The 26,533-nt window shown below is 41.5% G+C and overlaps 1 protein-coding gene and 1 long non-coding RNA gene across 2 annotated transcripts in view; one reads left to right on the forward strand and one right to left on the reverse strand.

Moving 5' to 3' along the window:
• Positions 1 to 12,481: 12,481 nt before the first annotated feature.
• LOC117524211 lies at positions 12,482 to 16,692 on the reverse strand. Its single transcript, XR_004564740.1, has 3 exons — positions 16,589 to 16,692; positions 15,606 to 15,609; positions 12,482 to 12,492 (listed from the first exon to the last, which is right to left on the reverse strand). It is a non-coding gene; the product is annotated as an uncharacterized LOC117524211 (long non-coding RNA).
• A 4,773-nt stretch (positions 16,693 to 21,465) lies between these two features.
• cops8 (COP9 signalosome subunit 8) overlaps positions 21,466 to 26,533 on the forward strand; it is a 29,261-nt gene continuing 24,193 nt past the window's right edge. Inside the window, exons 1-4 of the mRNA XM_034186584.1 lie at positions 21,466 to 21,606; positions 24,158 to 24,228; positions 25,284 to 25,332; positions 25,921 to 26,053. Of these exons, the coding sequence (XP_034042475.1) occupies positions 21,535 to 21,606; positions 24,158 to 24,228; positions 25,284 to 25,332; positions 25,921 to 26,053 (325 nt within the window). The 5' untranslated portion in view covers positions 21,466 to 21,534. The remainder of the gene's footprint in view (positions 21,607 to 24,157; positions 24,229 to 25,283; positions 25,333 to 25,920; positions 26,054 to 26,533) is intronic.

Consider the following 26,533-nt stretch of genomic DNA (forward strand, 5'->3'; position numbering starts at 1 on the left):
GTAGTGCTCTTTCTCGGCATGAAACCATATTGCTGCTCACAGATCTTCACCTGTTTTCTAAGCATAGCTTCTACTACTCTTTCCCATAACTTCATGCTGTGGCTGATCAGCTTTATGCCTCTGCAGTTACTGCAGCTCTGCACATCACCCTTGTTCTTGAAAATAGGAACCAGCACACTTTGTCTCCACTCCTCAGGCATCCTCTCACTTTCCAAGATTTTATTAAACAATCTGGTTAGAAACTCTACTGCCATCTCTCCTAGACATTTCCATGCCTCCATTGGAATGTCATCTGGACCAACTGCCTTTCCACTCTTCATCCTCTTCATAGCAGCCCTCATTTCTTCCTTGCTAATCTCTTTTACTTCCTGATTTACTCTCACCACATCATCCAGCCTTTTCTCTCGCTCATTTTCTTCATTCATCAGCTCTTCAAAATATTCCCTCCACCTTCTCAGCACACACTCCTCACTTGTCAGCACATTACCATGTGCATCTTTTACCACCCTAACCTGCTGCACATCCTTTCCAGCTCTGTCCCTTTGTCTGGCCAATCGGTACAAGTCCTTTTCTCCTTCCTTACTATTCAACTTCTTGTACAGCTCGCAATATGCCTTTTCCTTTGCTTTTGCCACTTCTCTTCTCGCCTTACGCCGCATCTCCTTGTACTCCTGTCTACTTTCTTCATCTCTCTGACTATCCCAAAACTTTTTTGCCAACCTCTTTCTCCTTATGCTTTCCTGGACCTCTTCATTCCACCACCAAGTCTCCTTGTCTTCCTTCCACTGTCCAGATGTCATACCCAGTACTGCCCTAGCTGTCTCCCTCACCACATCTGCAGTACTTTTCCAGTTGTCCAAAATTACTTCCCCTCCAACTAGTGCTTCTCTCGCCTGCACGCTAAATTTCACCCAACAGTCTTCCTCCTTCAGCTTCCACCATCTGATCCTTTGTTGAGCTCTCACTCTATTCTTCTTCTTTACCTCTAAAGTCATCCTACAAACAACCATCCTATGCTGTCTAGTGACACTCTCTCCTGCTACCACCTTACAGTCTGTGATTTCTTTTAGCTTGCATCTCCTATAAAGAATGTAGTCCACCTGTGTGCACCTTCCTCCACTCTTATATGTTACCCTGTGCTCCTCCCTTTTCTTAAAGTAGGTATTCACCGCAGCCATTTCCATCCTTTTTGCAAAATCAACTACCATCTGTCCTTCCCCATTCCTATCCTTGATACCATATCTACCCATTACTTCCTCATCACCTCTGTTCCCTTCACCAACATGCCCATTGAAGTCTGCTCCTATCACCACTCTTTCATGCTTGGGCACACTCTCCACCACCTCATCTAACACACTCCAGAAATCTTCTTTCTCCTTCATCTCACAACCTACCTGTGGGGCATATGCACTGATGATATTCATCATCACCCCTTCAATTTCCAACTTCACACTCATCACCCTGTCAGACACTCGCTTAACCTCCAACACACTTTTAACATACTCTTCCTTTAAAATGACCCCAACGCCATTTCTCTTCCTGCCCTCACCATGGTACAACAATTTGTACCCACCGCCAATGCTCCTGCTCTTACTTCCCTTCCACTTGGTCTCTTGCACACACAATATGTCTACCTTTCTCCTCTCCATCATATCGGCCAGCTCTCTCCCTTTACCAGTCATACTACCAACATTCAAAGTCCCCACTCTCTTTTCCACCCTTCTAGTTTTCTTCTTCTCCCGCTGTTCGTGGCACCGTTTTCCTCCTCTTCTTCGTCGTCTTCGCCCAGCAGTAGCCCAATTTCCACCGGCACCCTGTTGGGCAATAGCACCGGTGGCAGACGTTGTTAACCCGGGCCGCGACTTATTACATATATATATATATATATATATATATATATATATATATATATATATATATATATATATATATATATATATATATATATATATATATATATATATATATATACAAGATTATATATGAGCCATCTAACAGTCAGGTGATGCGCTGCACTGTGGAAGAGGTAAGAGGTCATTTACCCCAAACACAGCCGACATGTGTGAGCACCGCTATTTAAATTCAAGTCAGTATTATCAGTATTTTGTGTCTGTCTGTTGCCAGCAGCCGTGGTAATAAAGTTGCTGCAGTTAAGAAGCTCATAGTTGGATTTCAGTGTTCTTAACTGAGTGTCCAGCACAGGCTTTTTTTTTTTTGGACTTTATTAGAACAAAACAGAACAAAGGAATACAGTAAAAACTCTCAGTATCTACAAGGAATCAGATGTAATAACGAAGTGATTATGAACCTCCAAAGACAATACAATCTGCATTACAGCATTTTCTCAATGAGCCTGGTGGACTGTATCTGTTATAATGTGGTCTGAAGCCTTTTCTTTGAAAATTACAGTGTTTAAAGCATGACATCTGGATATCCCAGCTTGGAATGATGGAATAGGACTGCGGATCGATTTTGTAGGTTTTCTTCACTTAATTGTGGCCTCAGTTAAGAGACAGCAAGAATGTTTTCATTAATCAGGGACATAATTCGGAGGTTCGAACATGATCAGATACCGTCATAGTTCCGTCCATAAGCGATGACAACTAGCATTCCAGCAGCATGATTCCCAGGATCTGCCAGGCAGCGGATCTAGGACTGGATAATCTTGGAGAATAATTCACAGGCCCACATACATATAATTTCACGGTAAAGCGAGCTGAAACGTTCCAACAGCGTTCTTGGGACATCACTAAGAAATGTATAAATCAGCACGAATTGGAAACATTTCAATTATTTGAAATCATAAGCAAGCAGGCAATTTAGATAGCAAGGAAGAAAGAAAAGACAGACAGACAAACAGACGGACATACAGATCAAATTATAGATATTAGTTCCTGCATATCTTAGATTTTCAACATAATGGAGTCCATGCTTAAATAAGAGCCAATCTATTTCCTTTTAGAAAAAAAAATTCTCTCTCTCTCTCTCTATATATATATATATCTAAAATTTAAAATGTCCCTGTAACGTTCTGCTAACATTACGCCAGAACTAGAATTTTGAAGTGAGTTATCTTCTGGATTTTACAAAATAAAAAGAAGCACTAATAGCAGACAATGCTTTTAAATGATTAAGTTCCTCTTCCCAAAATTCTTTTAAGGATCAATTTAAATGGTCTGAGAACATTCTCACGTGACGAAACCAGTGACATTCATGACCTTGTGAGAACCACAGGGTATGATAACATTAACTGTTAGCTGGGAGGTCACCTGTGGGAGCAATCCAATGCTTCCCAAAGGAGATTCACAATCAACTCAGGAAAGTGCCCCCATGACCTTGGAAGACAAGGTCCACAGTCACCTGTTGAATGATGGAATAGGATCTACTTGAGGTAACTTTGGAGTCCAGGAAAAACTGTCCTGTTACGGAAATTGAGATTCGGACCCCAAATCTTAACAGAAGAATCCGTCCAGAAATATGTATTTAGCAGGAGCAGGTTCAGTCCTGCAGACTCTCAGCCTTCAAGGTAAATTCCCAGGATCTGCTAGCGCCCCCCAAGAAAATACACTGCAGCACCCACCGACCAATGTCTAGACTCAGCAGGACCGCAGAACAAAACATAACTGTTCTGGGAACCAGGGGACAAACCCTGGAGCTGGTGTGGGAACCAGAGGACAAAAACCGGGAGCTGGTCTGGAAACCAGAGGACAAAAACTTTAGGAAACTACTGAAAAAAATTCTTATTATTTTTTAAAGAACTAAAGACAGACAGAAAAATGCGGACCTGGAGTTGATGCCATGTGATTACTGCAAGGGTCTCTGTGGAAAAAACGAGAGGACACTGCAAAAAAAAAAAAAATGCACACATTTCTACACAACCGGCATAAGGTTCTGGATGACAGAGACATGGCTCAGAAGCCGGACTAACTGACATGGATGAGGGAACTACTTTCGTGGTGGCTGGAGACAGAGAAGCCGGTGTGGCGGAGGAATCAGAGAGTTGTGCGGCTAGCTGAGTTAGCTGCATGAGATGACTGTCCGACAGAGATATTTGCACAATGAATTGTGAAAAGAGTGTGTCGGAGTGTGTAACCTGGGCTGAGAGGTTCGGAACTTGGACCCCTATGGAATCTGTGGATTGCTGTATTTCTCCCAGGAATTTACCTTGAAGGCTGAGAGCCTGCAGGACTGAACCTGCTCCTGCTAAATCCACATTTCTGGCCAGATTCTTCTGTTAAGATTAGGGGTCCGAATCTACAGGTGATGGACTTAAGCGCTGGGAGCAAGGAACAAAACTGGTTGTGAAGAAAAATACATTTATTTATAATAAACAAGTGAACAATTCTGCGCTGGTTAGATGGCCTGCTGAGCCAAGACAGGGCCTGCTTGTAGCGGTGGAACATCTGGGAGCTGCAGTGCACACACAGGCAGACTTGGGAGTAAGAGAATAAGCAGGAATCCTGGAGTGTAAGGTTCTGGAGCCGGAGCCAGGTGGGACGCACAGAGCTGAGAACAGGAAATAGGAGAACAGAGGAAAGGAGAGGTGAGTGACTGCACTAGCAACACTGAAGCCCCCAAAAACAAAGAATCCAGCAGTGAATAAGATGAAAGCCTGGGTTTAAGTAACCTGCTGCTGATGAGCTGCTCATGCACTTCAGGTGTGTGGCAGTGATGAGCAGCAGGGTAAAAAACTAACAAGCTACGCACAAGGTTTAAAAAGGAAAGGAGATAGGAAAGACAGAGGCAAACCATGAAGTATTTCTGAGTTTTTTTATTTTTAGTAAATTTGCAAAAATTAAAAAAAAATCATGCTGTCATTATGGGGTGTTGTGGGTAGAATTTTGAGGGAAAAATTAATTTAGTCCATTTTGAAATAAGGCTGTAACATAACAAAATGTGCTTTCCAGATACACTGTATACATTACTCACTTTAATTTTTTTTTTGATAACCTTGCCAAATATATACTCAATTTAAATGCAAAATATAACACGGCATTACTTCTACCTGATGACTTTAATGTATGTACTGCTTCCAAAGATGCTATGTTCAATGCTAGAAATAATTCAAATATGCTTGGCATTGAGGCTGTGTAATGGAGGCCAGAAGGAGTCTCAGATCAGAGCCCTGGGTTTTAGCCTTGTGGTTAGGGAGTCTACCTCCCATTCTGGAGACTGTGAGTTTGCATCGCGAGGGGAGCGAGTGGGAAGAGTCAAAACCCACAGCACAGAGCAACCTTCTACAGGTGCAAGCTATCAGGTAGATCTGCATGTTGATTTGGCACCAGTTTTATGCCGCATGCCCTTCCTGATGCACCTCCATATTACATGGAGAATGAGCAGGGGTGGGAACCTTTTGCATAAAAAAATCAGCACACTAACAGAGCGGGCAGCGCCCTCAACTTTATCTAAATTCTGGGTTTTTTGGTGAAGCTTAGGGCTAGTAGCTGGCAATCACCTTAGTATTTCTTTTGCTTTTCTTGTTGCTTAATGCTGACAAATTATACTGTATTTGTTGTCTTTCTGATGCCTGATTCTGAAACCCTCCTGTCCTGTGCACCGGCAACTATTCCTGTATGTTCATTTTGTGAATTGTTTTGTAATTTACGTGGTCTGTCCATAAATTAACGGTCCTTTTTATTTTTTTTTAAAAACTATATGGATTTCATTCATATGTTTTTACGTCAGACATGCTTGAACCCTCGTGCGCATGCGTGAGTTTTTCCACGCCTGTCGGTGACGTCATTCGCCTGTGAGCACGCCTTGTGGAAGGAGTGGTCCCGCCCCCTCGTCAGATTTTCATTGTCTGGAAATGGCGGAATGAAAAGGACTTTTTTTCCATCAGAATTTTTTCAGAAGCTGTTAGAGACTGGCACCTAGAAACCATTCGAAAAATTTATCTGGCTTTCAGTGAAAATTTTACGGGCTTCACAGAGAAGAAGGACTTTAACTACAGCTTTAAGGACCCCTTTAAGGATGGTCGGTGCGCCGCGCTGCGAGCTGCGACGATGCGGCACAAACCACTGGATCATTTCTAAGCTGCTGGCTCTGTGGATACGAGACTGTCGTGTGCTCTTTCTCTGGTTATCACAAGACCTGGACATCAGCCATTTTCCGGCAGATTTCACTTTTAACAAGAGATTTTGTCATGGAAAGCCGCGCGGAGGCTTCGCGCATCACGACCGATTCGCTGATGAAGCGAGACAAAGGAACACCTCCGTTTCGGAGTGTTAGAGGACAAGTTTGGACATGTCTATCTCGGCTTTCAGTGCTTACCAGTCGAGTGAGTATAAAAGAACTTGTGGCGAGCCATCAGCTTAGAAATGATCCAGTGGTTTGTGCCGCATTGTCGCAGCTCGCAGCGCGGTGCACCGACTGTCCTTAAAGGGGTCCTTAAAGCTGTAGTTAAAGTCCTTATTCTCTGTGAAGCCCGTAAAATTTTCACTGAAAGCCAGATAAATTTTTCGAATGGTTTCCAGGTGCCAGTCTCTAACAGCTTCTGAAAAAATTCTGATGGAAAAAAAGTCCTTTTCATTCAGCCATTTCCAGACAATGAAAATCCGACGAGGGGGCGGGACCACTCCTTCCACAAGGCGTGCTCACAGGCGAATGACGTCACCGACAGGCATGGAAAAACTCACGCATGCGCACGAGAGTTCAAGCATGTCTGACATAAAAACATATGAATGAAATCCATATAGTTTTTGAAAAAAATAAAAAGGTACGATACTTTATGGACAGACCTCGTATTCTATAGCATGGCCCAAGCAGAGGGTCACCCCTTTGAGTCTGGTCTGCTTGATGTTTCTTCCTCAGAGGGAATTTTTCCTTATCACTGTCGCCTGTGTGCTTGCTCTGAGGGTTGGTAAGGTTAGACCTTACTTGTGTGAAGCACCTTGAGATAACTTTGTTGTGATTATGCACTATATAAATGGAAATAAATTGAATTGATATGAACTATATTATATTATTTAATATTATATTATTATTTCTGACGTAATGCTGCGTTTACACATAACGACGATGAGTCACGAATGCCACGAAGTATACATTCTTGGCCGCTAATCACGAATGTGATGATTCGGGGCAGAGGCATCAGGTGTCCTCAAGAACTGCTGCAACCTGTTACCACACGTTATGATTAATGGCATGTGTTGCTGGAGAATTATCAGGAACCATTACGCATGGTCAAGAATAGTGTTCCGCGTTGTTGCGCGCTATTGCGCATAACAGCGCATCGTTAAGTTCTGTCACGTTGTGAACGAGGTGAATTGTCGCCACACACACACACACACCCATATTCATCCAACCGAATTCAGATCGCTCCAGTTTTTCAGAAGAACTTTGTGACTCTATGCATAGTTGGGCTCTGTGCCATGGAGTGGCACAGAGAGGAGGAGGAGGAGACGGACAGAGCCAGATGTGTGGCTTCATGCGGCTCTCGTCTCGCGCATTTTCCCAAACATCAGGCTCATGCAGTAGGTGGAACACCTGCAGGAGCGCGCTGAAGAGCACTGAAATTAGACTTTTAGCCGACTTGGTGTCAGCAATCAAACTGAATGCGGTGCAGCAGGGTTTAATTGTGCGCGCGCTTCTTCCTCCACCGGACTGGAGGAGGTGCAGAGATGTCTGGCTGCACGTGAGTCTCCTCTCGCTCCTCTTTTTCCTCTGGTTCAGACTCGTTCTCCCACTCATCGGTTACAACAGCAGGTGGAACACCTGCAGAAGCTTCAGCAGGAACTGTGGAACGACATTTGGAGCCGACTTTAATTGTGCGCACGTGACAGAAATCTAATTCGTCGTGGCACGCAGTGAAATGTGACGCTGCGTTACAAGTCATGTCAAAACTTGACAGTTTCCATGTCACTTCATAATAACGCGTGACAGTTTGGGCTCCAAGAACCATCACAGGAACCACTACAAACGTTGTCATGTTCTATTAAGGATCACTACTCATCAAGACGGATCAACACACTCAGTTGCGACCTCCACGACGTGAGATGAAATGATGGTGGTGTGTGACATTCGTGGAAGATTTTTTGACAGGCAAAAACACGAATATCAAGAATATCACGCACTAACACGCACTATTAAGAAACCTATTCAGATGTGTTAAGTCACATTAAGAATGTCAGGAATGTCATGAATGACAGAAAAATGACATTCGTAATGCTTCTTGCTTATGTGTAAACGCACCTTAAAGAGACAAGCTGTGCAAACCAACTACATTTATGTAGCACCACCAGTACAGTAGTTTTATGTCCATTGTTGGCATTTATCTAACATTTAAACAGTCAAACCCAACACAGCAGACACTGGATCAAGCACCTGAAACAGGAAGGCAGAGTAACAGAACACAGACCCAAATCATAAATAGGTAAATAGATAGTTATGCAAATGAGACGTAGAACAAAGTCAGTGATCTGACAAATAACTGTGTGGAATGAGTGACAGCAGTGAGAATGGCACGGAAATGCAAAGCAGGCGTGCTGATTTCAGGCAGTGGTGAGAATAAATTCACTTTAAGTGTCATCAAAATTGGAGGAACATATGTACTGTCACTCCCTCATGAAAATTAAACAGTAGTTTGAGTTTCACCATAAAAAAAACAGGTTACCATCACTGCTTAAAGTACAACACATACAATGCACCATGCCTCCATTATTTACAATATTAAAATGCTTACCCATTTAATTATGCAGTAGTTGGACTGGGATGATGCAAAAGAAGTGTCTTGTCCAAGGAAGGGAAACATGAACCCAGGTCCACATAGTAGTAGTTCAAGTCCTTATCCTAAAGAGGTACCTGCTCTCCTGGATGTCAAATCTAACCCCTTGTCCACTTCGTCACATCTGGATAACGGATCAAGTAAGGGATTGCCTGTTAGCGTGAAATATAGTCGGGACCTTGTGTGTTCCATACCCACTATGGTAACCATGAAGTCCCAACAGTAACCCTGACCACAAGATGGCTAACAGGGCTCTGGTGAAACAAGATGTCCTCAATGGTGCATCAGGAGGAGAAGGTTATGGCTTGTATCCCAGTGGCTGTGAAGGTGGGTGAAGGCTGCAGCAGGTTCTCAGACCCTGTTCATCTGCGATTTCCCAACCATTGGACCAGGCTAAGGATCTCTCAAGGACTGTGTGTAACAACATTTCCCATGTTAAAGAAACACACGTCTCTAGATCAACCCTGGATGTATCTGTGAAGGCTCGCAGTTGTCCAGGTGGTTTCCATAGTTGATATACATACTGTGAGGGCTTTCCGTACATGTTGTTCTTTAGGGGAGTGAAGGAAGCATTTATGTGAAACAGGTGAAACTCAGCCTTAACTGGGGGGGGTCTAGACACGCTTTGTCCCCTGTTTACAATGGGGTACTCTGGTCAAAGCAGTTTCAGTCTTTTGTTCATGGTAATGAGTCATTCACATCATCAGGAGAGTTGTCAGGAGAGTCATCAGGAGAGGCATCAGTCCCATCCTTAGGAGGGACAGCTGCCCTGTCATTAGGAGGGTGCTAACTAGAGCACAATAGGTGCTAATTAGAGCAATTGTTAGTCACTAGCCAATAACAGTCTGCCTGTTGGTAGGAGAGGTCTGGTTAGTCTTAAAACTCCAGCTTTTGCTGGCTTCTGTCATTCTTCTCTACAAGAGTCAAGACAGAAGTCAGACTACCAGAGCAAGAATTTTAGCTGAGGAAGCTTCTGCGATTAGAAGTGAAACATCCTCGCGTCAAGCAACCCAGTCCACTCAAAGATTCAAGCTTCGCTACTATGGAACCCTGGATGTAGATATCCCATCAGGGAATTAATTAAGAGACAATCTTCTTCACCTCTTAGGGACTGCCACGATAACCTGCTCTACTTTGCTCTGCTCAACTACATGTAGATTTGGCACATTTTATACCAGATGTCCTTCCTGATGCAACTTCACATTACACAGAGATGTGCAGGGATGGCTTTGAACCAGAAACCTTCCATGCTGGAAACAAGCACACCTAACCACTTGGCCACCAATGTGAGTGCCAAAGAACACATGGAATTCACTTGTAGGTGTTACACTAATGTTATTAAATGAACAGGCTTGTGGATTCCATTCACTAACACAGCAAGAACTGTGGAAATTCTTCATCAAGATTTCAGAAGAAAAACAGCGGAAGCGTGCTTGATGTCAGCTTTATTTTTATCTCTGTGGGTGGGAGAGGGAATGATCAGCCTGTGGAGAGGCTCCAAACGCTACCTAGTTTGTAGGAACTCCACAAAGCAAATGAGGATGCAAACATTTCCTGCAGCTTTGACAAAGGGGAAAGAAGTTAGTGGAAACCCACTAGCACTGCCAGTGGCGCCAATGCCAACACATTTTAGACAAAAATGTATGTAGTCACCAGCATCAAAGTCAATGAGATCAAAAAGGATGGAAATACACACAAGCTCATCTTTAGCAGACTGCAGAAGAACATTTGTGACTTTAATAAGAAAGTCTTCCAAAAAATCTGAAACAGTAACAACAAAAAAACACAACTGGCTTTTTTGATGTGAAAAGTTTGGGGATATGAATGAGATTTTAGAGGGAAAAACAAGTTCCCTGCCAATTGCTTCAAATGGCTGGAAAACCATAAGTGGGCAGGGTGAAATAAGTCAATGTTTTGTTGAGCTAAATCAAGTGCTTGCTTTTAAAACAATGTGTAATCCAATTTATCTTTCACCATAAATTAGATCATCAATCATTTTGGCACAACAACTGTTTAATTCAGTGACTCTGTGTGTCCAATCAGCAGCACTGCTGTTATTTTCTGTTGTTTTATATCATCTCTCGTCCAACATGCACAAAGCTCACTTAATAATTATATGCTTTAATAATGAGATTTCTGTTAATAGTGCATGCTTTTCGGGCATAATAAAAGCTGCCGCTAAGTCACTTGCACATTTCAGCTTGGTTTGTTTTAAATGTCCTCCTATCCATCAGATGGCCTGGAGAAATTGCTTCGCCTACAGCAGTAACCCAGACATCTGGTCAAGGAGCCTTCTGATTTAAAAACTCTAATTACTCTAAACGCTTCCTTCCCAGTGATTGACTACTTTTGCCCAAATGTGACTTCAGCACAGTTTTCCTCATTAAATGGATTATTACCCCCCCAGCAGCCATAAGAATGCAAGCGGTATACAGAATTGAGCAAAATCTGAGTCTGCGTTCCTCCATGTGTGTCAGTCAAATGTTCAGTGTATATGATAATTTGACCATAATGTATCTGATTTTCAACAAATTTGAACTGGTTATCCTAAATAACTGTCTCAGACAAGTTTGAATTTCAGCATAATTGGTTATTTTCCAGCTACTTTTGAGCAGAGTATTGATTATTATCTCCCATCCACCCTTGTTGTAACTTCAACCAGTGCTGGTGCTGCCTCCTACAGTTATAAAGTGGTTTTGCTTGAGGTCTGAGTCCTAGGTGCATGTCTGCTGGTTCAGACTATCAGTTTTTGAGAAGGATTTCAATGTATTCCCTCACGGCGGTGACTGGCCGAGTCACCATTTACACCATATAAAGCCGCCGGCTGTAATATCTAACAACTAAGAACTATTTAGCTGTGATTTTGTGTTGTTGGGGAAAACAATCTTTTCTCAAAACACAGAAAATCTCAGGTTCCCCCCGTGAATCCATGGGCAGTGCAAGTACAATACACAGACGACAATAATTTGAATTAAAGGTAAACCTACCAGGTTTATTAAACCGGCAGATCAGATGGGTTCAGAATGCATACACATCTTTAATGACACCACAAAACCGATAACCACATCATTGTGTAGCAAAATGAACACCCTTCTTTTCAAAAACAAAGTTTCTAAGCTTGCAGTTCAGAAATCTGTCCAGGCGGGGCACCCAGTCCCACACATCCTTGGTCTGAGTACAAAAATTTAATAAATGTAACTCCATGATAGAAATGGTGAGAAAAAAATTAGTCCATAAAGCAGGGCATTGTTGTTAATCCTTAGTTGTCCAACATTGTGATGGAAACTAATCTGATAATCACCCTGGGCGCAGAGGTTTACCAGCACATACGCCCCCACATTGTCTTTGCAACAAGTGTAACTCATTAATTAAAGTAGATCAGTGTTAAAGAGTAACTCTCTTCAGCTTGCTGTTTTCAGCTCCGTATGAGAAAAGGTCCATGTTCAGTTCAGTTCAATTCACAGCAACGTTATTGTATTCCTACCGACACTCTCAGGGTTGGCTTCAGATAAGAACTAACAACGCCATTGTTGTCCCTCTGGGAGAAAAACTCTTTCACACAGTCAAAGTATGAGATCACTCACATTTTACAGAATACAGCAAGCAGCAATTAATTTTGAACAGCAAGTGCTATGGGGCCAGCAGGAGTCACTGTATGGCTGAAGTCAGTAAACCTCAGGGAGGTGATGGTCTAGTGGTTAAGTGCTGGGCTTGAGACCACAGGATTCTCAGTTCAATTCCCATCCTGACCGGAAAATCACTAAGGGCTCTTGGGCAAGGTCCTTAATCCCCTAGTTGTTCCTGGTGTGTAGTGGGCACCTTGCATGGCAACAGCCTGACATCAGGGTGAAATTTGAGGCATTGATGTGTAAAGTGCTTTGAGCGTCTGATGCAAATGGAAAAGCGCTATATAAATGCAGTCCATTTAACCTCACTCCCCAAAACCAAAGTGACAGGAAGCTAGAGGCCATGAGTTTTAGCCTCATGTTTAGAGTGCCTGCCTCCCAACTTTGAGATTGTGAGCTGACGCCCTGAAGGGGAAACACAGTGCAGAGGTTCAACATGCACGACCTTTGTGTGAGTATGTATCTTTGTGATTGTGCTCTCATTTGTGTACTTTTGCGAATGTCACATGACGTTACATAATTCAAAGCAGAGGCATCTGTCAGGACCAAGTAATTATCTGCTTGACTGTGATGAGATGAGGTAGACCACAGATGGTAAGATACCTTATCAGACATTCTCCCAACAAATGCCTCCTTGTCTACATCTCAGCTCACTTTCAGCTCCTTATACAGCCTGAAATTTCCATTAAGCACTGTACTACGACCACTTTGGATGACATTCACCCAGCCCTTATATGAACAAACACCTCCTCGTGTGGATATTGACAATCCCAGTGCATTCCTTTGCAACGTTAATGGTCTTGACATGGAAGAACTCCCACATTCCATGCAGTCCTCCAGCCACACCGCACGCAAACTTTATCAATACAGTCTGATCTTGAATTCTTGCCAGATTTAATCTCAGTCATGCAGTAGTGTGTGACACACTAATTGAAACCTCAGAGAAGCTACAAGTTAACTAACTGACTCTTGAGTCTTCCCTTGAAAGCAAGAGCCATCTCCTTAGCAGCACCACTGGTATCAGAACGCCATGCCCAGAGTGCCATGCTGGACACTTAAACATGGGTCCAGCAACTCATCGACCCTGGCTTTTTGCAAAGCCAAGGGGCACTGAGTCATTTTTGCCCTGGTTACCAGATCAATGCAGTCCCCATAGCCACTCCTGCCAGTGCCATTGGTCACATGGAAATTACCCATGGATTGTCACCACCTGGGCAGTCTTTAATTGCATTTACCATGGTCAGAGCATAGACTGAGCCAACAGGATGACACCGGAAGACTGGTCAAGTCTGAGCCTCATGATACAGTCTACCACACCAGTTGCTATTCTCCTGTTATGCCAGCCACTGGAGCAACCAGGTGAAAACTAGGCTTGTCCGCCAGCTGGGCTCTGGCCAGTTCTAGATCTCAGACCTACCAATTGCAGACTTTTGATAATTTTGTGAATTTGTTAAATGGACCATTGAGGGTCATGTATAGGTCTGCTGTGTGCCTACAGTGGTGGTGGTGTAGTGTCAGAATTCTCTTTGCTGTTCTTACATTATTTGCACAGTTGTGGCAACATACAAACAAAAAAAATCCATGAACCTCTTTGGACTATTTGGGTCCAGGTTTTCCTTTTAGCTGAAGACTGAAGTCACTGTTTCCTGTTGCTGAAGGTCAGGGTTGGCTCCCTTTATCCTGGAGATAAACTGATTGGCAGGAGACTGGCTGTTAGGGCAGACTGGTGCACGAAGAAAGAGTCAAATGCCATTCCTGAAAAATTGGAGCCACCTCGAACGCCTCGTACACCTGTCGCCACAACCATTTGTGCACACCAGAGGCTGAAAGACAGAGTGCACTGTGAGTGCCCATTCAATTCCTCTCTCTCTGCAGGTGTCAACCAAATTCCAGGTGCCACACATGAACATCCAGTACCACTCAGGGAGCACTTAGGAAATGTTGTGCCATTTGTGCAGCCAACACAAAAATAGTGAGTAGGCGACCACTTTCGAGCTGGCTGTGAAATTTGTCTAAGTGACCCACGAGTGTGGAGTTGCCAAGCAACACACATGTGGCCTGCGCATTTGCCCTCCCCCCCGTAACACGTGGCGTGCGTGTGGTTTGGGCTTCCCCACATTTCCGTGAAATGCTGATATGTATGTACAGACACACATGGGGACTGGCAAGCCACATCTGACCACACAGCACGCCAAGGCACCTCTCAGCTGATCGCCAGCCAGCCACACAATGACAGCTGGAAATGACGGCTCAGTGCACACAACGTGTTACATTAAACACACAGAGACCACAGCCAGGAGGGGTATATAAATAATTACTACAATAACTACACACATAATTACATAACAAATAACTAAAATAAAATGATCACATAACACAGAAACAGAAAGTAACACTTTGTTCTGTGTGCTGAATTAATAAATGGGCGTGGCCATGAACACCCGCTGCTGTTGAGATCTCTGGACCTGGTCGTCACAGCTGGAGAACATGTACCGTGTTTTGAAGGACATGACCTTATAAGTGCCTGCTGTGATGTGCGTGTGTGTGCCTGCTGTCCTCACATGGAAATACATAAAACATATTTTGCCTCTGCGACGGGCTGCAGCGGCTGCACAGCGTGCACATCCACAGGCTGTGCCAGGTGAAATTGATCGTCTGATCATGTGAACACTCAGGTGGGGATCTGAATGTCACGTCACCCACATGAGCTCTGGTCCACATGACACGGTGTCTCTCCTTCGGCACGCCACTCACTGGACACACACATGGGACCAGCACAGATGTGGACATGATAAGAGCACACTGCTTCATTCATGTCATTTCTTGACTGTACATCTATGACCATGGGTCATCTACAGACGAATAGAAGGTTCATACTTATATTGTCCACTTGATAAGAGGGATTAAACTGCAGTGGTGTTTTTTTATGGTGTGTGGTTTTTATGTTATTTTTTTCTCCACACCAGCGATGTGGTACAACACATTCCAGATGCTCACAATGTGTTTGTGCACACACACGAGCGTGCACAAAACCATCATCACTGCATCGTGCACGCCTGCACTGCGTGTCCCTCCCGACAGCAGGTGGAATGTTTCGCACTTCCCCATTTCGTTTTTTGTTTGCAGATTCTCTTCTGGTTCCTGCTTCTTTCACCCAGCGTCGTGTTATGTGTGAAAGGGCCCTTACCTTTGCTCTACAAAGTGGTAAAAAAAAGATTACTTAACTGACAGCACGAGCATTTCACCTGTCACACAGAGCTTACGGAAAAATTAAAAATGTCATTTTGGAATTTATATAAAATGTGATTAATCATCTCGGCCTACTTGCGCTTTATTTTACTGACAACCACTTTTCAAAACATAATTGAATGTTTGAAGGTAAAAACAATTTTCATGTCATTCATTAGTCCAGCTGGGCTCAGCCCATTCTACTGCACAATTATAATCAACTTGCTGATACTTGAAACCTTCTTGAGAGAAGTAATCCATCACCACAAACCTCATGAATACAGTTTTCTTTTCTCACATATATTGTTTGGTGCTGTTTTCTTTTGAAAGTGCAGGGTGAGTTGTTCAGTAAGTTTATACTGATGGAGAGTTGATATCCTGCCAGAAAACAGATGAAAGACTTTCACATTTAGCTGTGGTGTAATTACGCTGCAAACAAAAGTAAAACAATTACTCAACATGAATTCATTTGAGTAATACAACTACTGCTACTACTGCTGCTAATATAATAATAATAAGTTAAGATATTTCTAATCTATTTCTACTACTACTATTAATAATAATAATAATAATAATAATAATAATAATAATAATAATAATGTATTCATTGATTTATTTAGTGAGCATATGGAGAGATTATCAAGACATCCACTGAGACATTTTTGTGAATTTGTGCTGATTTATTCATTCATTCATTCATTCGTTTTCTGCCACTTATCCGAGTCTGAGTTGCAGTGGCAGTAGACCAAGCAGCTCATCCCACACTTCCCTATCCTCGGCCAAATCCTGTAACACTTTCCAGGGGATCCCAAGGCATTCCCAAGACAGCTGGAAAAATATAATCCCTCCAGCTTGTTCTGGCATTTCGGACATACCTGGAAGACCTATCGAGGGAGATGACCAGAGGGCACATTCTGTCCAGATGTTCAAACCACCTCAACTGACTATTTGTGATGCAAAGAAGAAGCAGCTGTAGTCCAAGTTCCTCCCAGATAGTTGAGCTTCTCACCCTCAGATACCCGACGGAGGAAACTCATTTCTACCGCTTGTATCCGCGATCTTATTCTTTCTGTCATTACCCAAATTTCGTGATCATAGGTGAAGACAGGAGTGTAAATCAAATGTGAACTTGAAAACCTCATCTTCAGGCGCAGTTTCTTCTTCACCACAGCATTCATGAGTAGGGGTAAGCTCATTTATTTATTTGCATTCATAATTAGTAATCATTGATTGTCAATGGGGCGGCACGGTGGTTTATTGGTTAGCACTGTTGCCTCACAGCAAGAAGGTCATGGGATTGATTCCCACCTGTGGCCTTTCTATGTAGAGTTTGCACGTTCTCCCTGTGTTTGTGTGGGTTCCCTCCAGGTGCTCCAGCTTCCTCCCACAACCAAAGACATGCAAGTTAGTTGGATTGGAAAGTTACAATTGTCTGTAGATGTGTGTATTTGTTTGTCTATATGTGGTCCTGTGACAGAGATGTACCCTGCCTCATGCCCATCACTGTTGGTTGAAGATGTGTGTGTGTGTGTGTGTGTGTGTGTGTGTGTGTGTGTGTGTGTGTGTGTGTGTGTGTGTGTGTGTGTGTGTGTGTGTGTGTGTGTGTGTGAGAGAGAGAGAGAGAGAGAGAGAGAGAGAGATGAGAGAGAGAGAGAGAGAGAGAGAGAGAGAGAGAGAGGAGAGAGAGAGAGAGAGACTGTCAGTGAAACAAAAGCTTACTAGAAGTAAAAAGAAAAAAAAAAACGGAAGAAGACAATATATGTAAGTAAACAAGTTAGAGGGGACTCAGTGTTCATGACTGCTCCATGGTTGACTGAACGTCCACTCTACTCTCCCAATCATGTTGAGCTCAGCATCCAAATCGGAACTGGAAACTATTTTGTCAACATTTGTGATTTTCAAATATTCTACAGTGTACAACCCCAATTCCAGTGAAGTTGGGATGTTGTATGAAATGTAAATAAAAACAGAATACAATGATATGCAAATCCTCTTCAACCTATCAACAGATCAACACTTTGAATACATACAGATACACTTCTGATGGCCGATTCCAGGAAGTCACAGAAAGCCTGGATCATAGGCTTGATCTGGGACAATTGCAGACTCATAACGCCACTATACTTACTGGTGTTTATACAACCCCAATTCCAGTGAAGTTGGGATGTTGTATGAAATGTAAATAAAAACAGAATACAATGATTTGCAAATCCTTTTCAACCTATATTCAATTGAATACAACACAAAGACAAAATATTTAATGTTCAAACTGATAAACTTTATTGTTTTTGTGCAAATATTTGCTCATTTTGAAATGGATGCCTGCAAAATGTTTCAAAAAAGCTGGGACAGTGGTATGTTTACCACTGTGTTACATCACCTTTCCTTCCAACAACACTCAATAAGTGTTTGGGAACTGAGGACACTAATTGTTGAAGCTTTGTAGATGGAATTCTTTCCCATTCTTGCTTGATGTACAACTTCAGTTGTTCAACAGTCCGGGGTATCTGTTGTCGTATTTTGCGCTTCACAATGCGCCACACATTTTCAATGAGTGACAGGTCTGGACTGCAGGCAGGCCAGTCTAGTACCTGCACTCTTTTACTATGAAGCCACGGTGCTGTAACACGTGCAGAATGTGGCTTGGCATTGTCTTGCTGAAATAAGCAGGGACGTCCCTGAAAAAGACGTTGCTTGGATGGCAGCATGTGTTGCTCCAAAACCTGGATGTACCTTTCAGCATTGATGGTGCCATCACAGATGTGTAAGTTGCCCATGCTATGGGCACTAACACACCCCCATACCATCACAGATGCTGGCTTTTGAACTTGGTTCCGGTAACAATCTGGATGGTCTTTTTCCTCTTTAGTCCAGAGGACACGACGTCCATGATTTCCAAAAACAATTTGAAATGTGGACTCATCTAGACCACAGCACACTTTTCCACTTTGCATCTGTCCATTTCAAATGAGCTCGGGCCCAGAGAAGGCGGCGGCGTTTCTGGATGTTGGTGATGTATGACTTTCGCTTTGCATGGTAGAGTTTTAACTTGCACTTGTAGATGTAGTGACGAACTGTGTTAACTGACAATGGTTTTCTGAAGTGTTCCTGAGCCCACGCAGTAAGATCCTTTACACAATGATGTCAGTTTTTAATGCAATGCTGCCTGAGGGATCAAAGGTCAGGGGCATTCAATGTTGGTTTTCGGCCTTGCTGCTTACGTGTAGAAAGTTCTCCAGATTCTCTGAATCTTCTGATTATATTATGGACTTTAGATGATGGAATCCCTAAATTCCTTGATTAAACTGTTGGACTATTTTTTTTCATGCAGTTGTTCACAAAGTGGTGATCCTCGCACCATCTTTGCTTGTGAACAGCTGAGCCTTTTGGGGATGCTCCTTTTATCATGACACTCACTTGTCTCCAATTAACCTGTTCACCTGTGGAATGTTCAGGTGTTCTTTGAGCATTCATCAACTTTCCCAGTTTTTGTTGCCCTGTCCCAGCTTTTTTGAAATGTGTTGCAGGCATCCATTTCAAAATGAGTAAATACAGTATTTGCACAAAAACAATAAAGTTTATCAATTTGAACATTAAATATCTTGTCTTTGTGTTGTATTCAATTGAATATAGATTGAATAAGATTTGAAAATCATTGTATTCTGTTTTTATTTACATTTCACACAACATCTCAACTTCATTGGAATTGGGGTTGTACTTGTATAAACACCAGCAAATATAGTGGGTGTATCTGTTTGTATTCAAAATGTTGATCTTGAAGCTCATTTATCTCAGCAGTAACTTTCATGTATCTGGGTCCTCAGTCTTTGAGGTTGAGAAACACCTTGGAAGAGCTTATTGAGTCATGAATTCACTGGACAGGGGTGTTTAGCAATGCTAGTATGGTTGCAGGAAGGTCCATGTCTTTAAGGCTCCGGTGCTTCATGTGTAACATACGGTTGTAAGAAGTGGCACGAACCAGAGAACTAAGGTCATAAGGAGACATATTTGGTACTAGGTCTCTTTGGAGGATCTTTGGGTGCTTCTGAAATGTCTGTGTGTCAAACTGGCATTTACTTAGAGATGCTCAGATGTAGTATACTATTTGGGTAGTGAGGAACATCAGCTGTGCTATTTTCTCCATTTCTATTAGCATAATTCCCCATACAGGTGCCTCAGTTTTGAGGAGCACACTCAACTGGAAAAGGCCAAGAGGAAGTCCACATTCCACCTAGCTGCAACAGATGGATGGTTATTATTGGTGGCAATGGACCAATTTGTCTGCCTGGTTGGTTGCCATCCAGGACCCAAGGCGGCTCCATGGTGCACTGGATGTGTTAATGTACTGTACCTCACCAGTACTTGAGATTAATGCGTGGTTCCAAATCTATGTGTGACTTTATATATTTTAAAATGGCAAATGGATGACATTTATATCACACACACACACACACATAGATTCTATGTGTGACTTTATATATTTTAAAATGGCAAATGGATGACATTTATATCACACACACACACACACACACACACACACACACACACACACACACACACACACACACACACACACACACACACACACACATGCACGCACATGCATGCACACAGAGCTCATGCTAGCCATTTGGGTGCCCTAAGCACAAATGCTTTGTGGTCCGCCCTCGCGAAATGAACAATAATTCAGAATTTTCCAGTGTGGTTCTCCTTATTTAAAAAATAACTTCTCAATACTCAATATTAAATTAATATTGAGTTATTATGTTAATAATAATTTATTAATGTTTTGAAAGCAGCTGCAAATAAATAATTTTGCATTAACAATGGCACCGAATGTGACAAAAAAAATAAATATAAAATTTAAAATAAATAAATACCACCACCATTATTTAAAAATGTAATTAATAACTACAGTCTGCAGTAAATTAATTGAACTCCTCTCAGGAAAAAAATTGTAAACTTTTTTCATGTTTCAGCTTTTAACACAGGATTTTGTGCTTTTCTACCGTTTAGATCATTGCCAATTCAATTCTCTTTATATTTTTGGACAATTTCTTGGACGAAACATCATAAAGTCAATGTAAAGATTCAAGTTCTTACACACAGACACACACGCGCGCGCGCGCGCACACACACACACACACACACACACACACACACACACACACACACACACACACACACACACACACACACACACACACACACACACACACACACACACACACACACACACACTCATACCAGCAGTGACATGGTGGTGTTATGTGTAATCAAATCCTGCCTGAAACCACACAGCTGTGTCACTCAATATCACATGCAAAATGCTCAAATGTGCAATTGCAGCAAGTTAAGGATTAAGTACCTTGCTCAAGGGACGTTAGACTGATATTCCTGTTTCATAGGGAATTGAATGAAGCCTGTCTTTGTACCCTCCAGACCAATGCCTTCCATTACATTTTTAAAAATGGATTTTGACAGAATGGTTTGTTATTGAGTTACAAATTAGTATCAACTATTTTAGCATTTTAGAATAAACTATTTCTTGGAAAACAGTCATTTGATAAATTTAAAATATTTTAAAAATAAAAAAAGAGTGATCACAAGCACAATTAATCAATTTTGTTGTTTAAATGTGAGGACGATAATGTCAATAATTTGTTTGGCTTTATCGTGTTATCCTCAGCATTTTGTTTCAGGTGCCATTATTTTTAATGTTTTTATAAAAGATAATTTACAGTTTTATGTTATTATTGTGACACATAATATGGCTGATTGGTCTTCAACATATTTGATTGCGGATACAAGTAGACTATTTGAACAAAATTCTTTTTGACTAATGAAGTTTGTACTTCATCCTGTAGATGGCAGTAATGAGACAGACGTGCTGCTCATCTGCTGCTGTTTCTGAGCAGAAGAAGAAGAAGGCTTCCGTTGTTGTAGCTGGGCATCATGCCTGCTGCTATGATGATGGAGGAAAACTTTGATAAACTGCTGGAACAGTGTGAAGCGCAGGAGCTTGAGGTAGGGACGCAATCTAACATTTACTTATTGTGGGAAGAGCGACCACTGAATGGTGGTTTACAATGTAGGAGTACTCGTGCTGTTTGTGACAGCTAGCTCGTCTTCTAGCTAGCTAAAAGCTGTAGCTCACTCACAGTATTAATTTGCGGCGCTGCTTGGATGGTAAGTGACATTATTCGCTCTTTTAAGATGGAAAGCATTATCTGCATTAATTATAAGTGTGGCAGCAAGCTGCGTTACTCCACACTGAACTTTAAGAGTCTGCTGTCCGCAAGTAGAAAGTTAAATTAGCCCAATCTCCTCAAACAGTGCTGCAGGTAATATTACTCATTTTGTGTCTCATGGACGAGCATAATGCATCATGTAACTTTAAAATAGGCTATTTCCCCTCTATTAATAATATGTATATTTTCGCTGACATGAGCGAAGCTCTTTAGCATCTCACCATGTCATTTAGGTCCTTCAGACTTTTTTGAGTAAATGCTTCGGTGGAGCATGAACATAGCTAAAACCTTTCAGCCCGCCTTAAAATAATAATAATAATAATATATATATATATAGCCTACAATATGTCCAAATTTTCATATTGCAATATTGTCATATCAATATGATATAAATGTAACCGTTTGTGAATGACTGTGTTGTGTTGTAGAAGAAGAGTCTCAGACGTGGGTCTCTTTGGAGGTTGTCTCCGTTTAATTTCTGACAAACAGTTAAATAAAATAAAAATCCTCCGGTCAGTGGCTTTTATACAACATGCCCCTCTCCCACAGAGATCCAAAAGGACCGAAACACAAATAATACATTAAATAATTTAAACGGGATATAACAAACCTAACAAACAGTGAACTAAAAATCCTCCAGTCAGTGGCTTCAACACGACATGCCCCTACACAAATTAAATGACACAGGCCTATGTTTCAGTATATCGTAGGGACTTTATAAGAAGCCTAAACTAGCCAGTAAACTTAAAAATGCAATTAACCAAGGCTAAAACAGAAATTCTCTCCCGACTGCAAGACGACTTACCTCTCCCATGGAGATCAGTAACAGAAGGGGAGAGGAAAGGCGTGAAAACACTACTTATAGAGGGCAGTGTCACATTAAAATGTGAACGTAAGGGGACAGGAGCATATTAAAGTTCCACATACTGACCTGGAGGCCCAACCTGTCAGGTATTAACTAAAATAAATGAATAAAAATAAAATCAAGGTACACAGATTTTATGTAATTATACCAATAACTAATGTAAAACATATTTTACATACACATATTGCTGCTGTATAATTGACTCTGTTACATAAGATATGACTATGATTTCACACAAAGTGCAGCAACAGTGAAAATTAAACATTCTTAAACAAAACAGTAATAATACCACACTTATTTTGCACTTATCATAAGCTTAGGATACTTTGCCCTCCAAAAGTATTGGAACACTTGGTATTTCACACATATTATGTTAGAAAGATTAAAAAAGAAAATAAGATTATAAAATCATACCTTCACTGTGCTTTGTGATAGAATCACTGCGACAACTGTTCCAAGATGGCAGCCGCATTTCTTGCGCCTCAGCAACCAATGCGGCGTGTACTCCTCTTTATAATGTCAATGTTCATCTATTGTCAGCCTTGTAATAGAATCACTACGATAAATGGTCCAAGGTGGCGGCCGAATGTCTTGCACCAAAGCAACCAATGTGGTGTCTACTCTTCTTTCTAATGTCTGTGTTTGTCTACTGTTGGTTTGCGGCTTTTACAATAACGGTTTATGGTTTTTTCCCCACTCTGGAGATTTTTTGGGCCACTTCCGGTTTGTGCCTCCGTCTACCATAGAGCGAGTCTCGCGCTGCTGCATGGCGCTCCACTCGTATTATTGTAATGTAAGGATAGTTAGTATCGTGATGTCACACTTTAGGATCCTGATATCTGTCATGTGTCATCTTGAACCATATTTATTTCTAATTTCACCTCTGTAAGAGTTTTTGCATTCACAAGATGTGCTCCATATGTGCACTGCCCTTCAAATTATCAGTTTGAAACTTCTTTACAGTCCTCCATATTGTCTTTCTGTCTGGAGCTTTTCTGACTGCAAAACGACATTGATATTGTCGTTGGTTTTGAACGATCGATTTGGTTTCAAAGTAGAATTCCACCAATTTCCCTTTTGGCTCGATTGTAAGCCGCATCCTCATTGGATCAGAAGAAATTCCTCACGTATATCTTGATGTCTGAGGAAAAAAAAGAAAAAAAAAAGAATGCAGGTTAGCTGTTGCAGAATTAGTCAAATGATTTTGTGGCACTGTTTTGGGGACACCCTGTATTCACATTGAAGAATGAAATGAGAATTTTTTTTTTTAATGAAAACAAAAAGACTCAAACCAATTAATTGAGTATCCAAATAGCTGTCAAATAATTTAATAGTTGGTTAATAATCAATCATTGCAGCTCTACTGATAACTTAACCTGCTATTTCTGTTTATTCTGTGCTCCAATATCACAATGTCCAGTGTAGTCTTTTCCTTTGACCTGCTTGCATTTCTTTTTGTCAGGCTCCAGGGGGCATTGCAACACCTCAGGTCTACGCTCAGCTGCTGGCCCTATATTTACTACATAATGATATGTAAGTAAACCAGTCAGAATCTAACATTGTTCTTTCTTCAGAGAATTCTGAAGTGTTGGGGGCAGGCACCATCATCATGCACCACAGGATGAACCACTGTCTATAAATTGTAATATCTTGAACATTTTAACTTTATTTTGTACCTTTTCACAAGCAAAAAACTGGTTTATATATCTTCATTACTAACTTTAATGCAGTTTTCTACACTAATTCGGTTTTTGTTTTGAAGTGATTTGACAGCACGTTAAATGGCTTCATTTATTCATGCATTAATTTTCAACCGCTATGCGGTTCTGGGTCATGGTGGCAGCAAAGCAAGCAGCAGTCAGTTGGTTTATTTTTTTATATTAGTGCAATGTATAAAAAACAGGCTGCTATCTGTATCAAGAAATCAGTCAGAGCTTTCATTAGAAGATGTCACATTTCAGAATCTGAAATTTGCAGAAATTTTGGCTCCTGTCGATATAACAAAAGTTGGACGTTGCTCTTTATGTTGGGATATGTGCAAGTGTTGTTCTTTTGGCTTCTCCTGTTTGTTCAGGGTTGCCACAGCAGGTCCAGCAAAGATCCACATTGGGATTTGGCACAAGTTTTATGCTGGATGCTCTTCCCAACACAACTCCAGTGTTACCTGGAGAAATACACACAGCCCATGGTCTTTTGAAGAGGTCTCTCATCCAAGTATTAACCAGGACCCACTCTGCTTAGCTTCTGATCATAGTATTTCTGAGTGTCTCACATTTTTCATCAGTGCAACGCACCTTGCAATGTATTCAAGATTTTTTTTTGTTTGTTTTTTTGGTGGTCGGTAAGTACCACTGGACCTGAAATAAATTCTAGGGGAAATGCTACGTTTGGAGCATTGGCTCCTGGTAGGGCCTCCCTTGGCAAATTGGTCCCAGATGGGCCTTTAAAGTAGAAACGGTTGAAATCCCCTGCACTAATATAAAATAAACCTACTCTCTGTGATAAAATTCCAGATGGAATGCTGCCACCGTTTTGTTTTCTGTAACTGCCACTTATTTGTGTTTTTTCAGCTGTTTTGTATCCAACAGGAATAATGCAAGGTATCTCTGGAAGAGGATTCCCCAAGCCATAAAATCGGTAAGTTCAAACTCATAGTTGGAGACGAGCCCGATCTGATCCAATATCTGTATCTAGTAGTCATTCACTTACCAAGTGTCATAGGGACAGGGCCAATCCACAAACGTATCCAAACCATTGCCACGTAACATAAGGCTAATGAAAACATGATGTCGTGACCCTACTTTGTTTGTGAATCTTGCATGTAGTAGTAGGGTAGTGCATGTAAAAATTCTTATCATACTACTGGCAAAACATGTTTGCATCAGTGCCATTGACAAAGAGTCTGATATGTGGGACTGCATTGTTGTTGTTTTTCCACAAAATGCATGACTGTATTCTTGAGGGGACTTCAACAGAGATGGTCGATGACTCTCCTAAATCTCCAACAGTCTTATGCGTGACTGGGACTTTAGCTAGATTAAGTTGATGCTTGTTATTCTTCATCTCGCTGACCTTTCATTATTATTTTTTTTTTACTTTTTAAGGACATGCCTTTAAAAAAAGAACACACACTTGCCTGAACAACTGTGATCTGTGTTTTGGATGTGACTGTTGGATGTAGCATGCTGAGAGCTTTTGAAATTCTTTTCTGTTTGCTCTTTGAAGGCATACCCTGAATTGACAGCCATATGGGCTGTTGGCCAGCGAATTTGGCAGCGAGACTTTCCAGGGATCTACATGGAAATTGCAGCCTACCATTGGTCTGAGAATATAGTTCCAGTCATGGAGGCCCTTCGAGGTATGAACTCAAACTATCCAATTTTATATTTTTTGTTTTAAATAATTATGATTGCAGTATCGTACAATGCCACAACATCAAAAATAATCATAATATTAAAAAAAAATTCTTATTCTGACAGAGAATATTTATTTCAGTCGAAACAGGAATAGGCATTAATTACGAGCCTAATGGTGTTTTTTGGACTTCAGGCCCAGTGGGTCAGTAGCGATGAGGCTGAGCAGTTGTATGATTCCATCATACACACCCAAACTCCATTGTCCCTGCTATAACATAAATATATATATATTTTTTGTTGACTGGGCAAACGTAAGGAATTTCAGCAAGAGAGTCTAAATGAACGATGACTGAGTCTTTTGTTTCTGTGTTAAGCAGCTGACATGCTTTGTGACTGTGCATTGTCAGCATTCTGTCCTTGTCATGTAATGAAATGTCCAAGATAAGAAAGCATGTACATTTGGTGCATGCAGTTTTTGTGTG

The sequence above is a fragment of the Thalassophryne amazonica genome, chromosome 14 (genome assembly GCF_902500255.1).
Source record: "Thalassophryne amazonica chromosome 14, fThaAma1.1, whole genome shotgun sequence".
NCBI lineage: Eukaryota > Metazoa > Chordata > Actinopteri > Batrachoidiformes > Batrachoididae > Thalassophryne > Thalassophryne amazonica.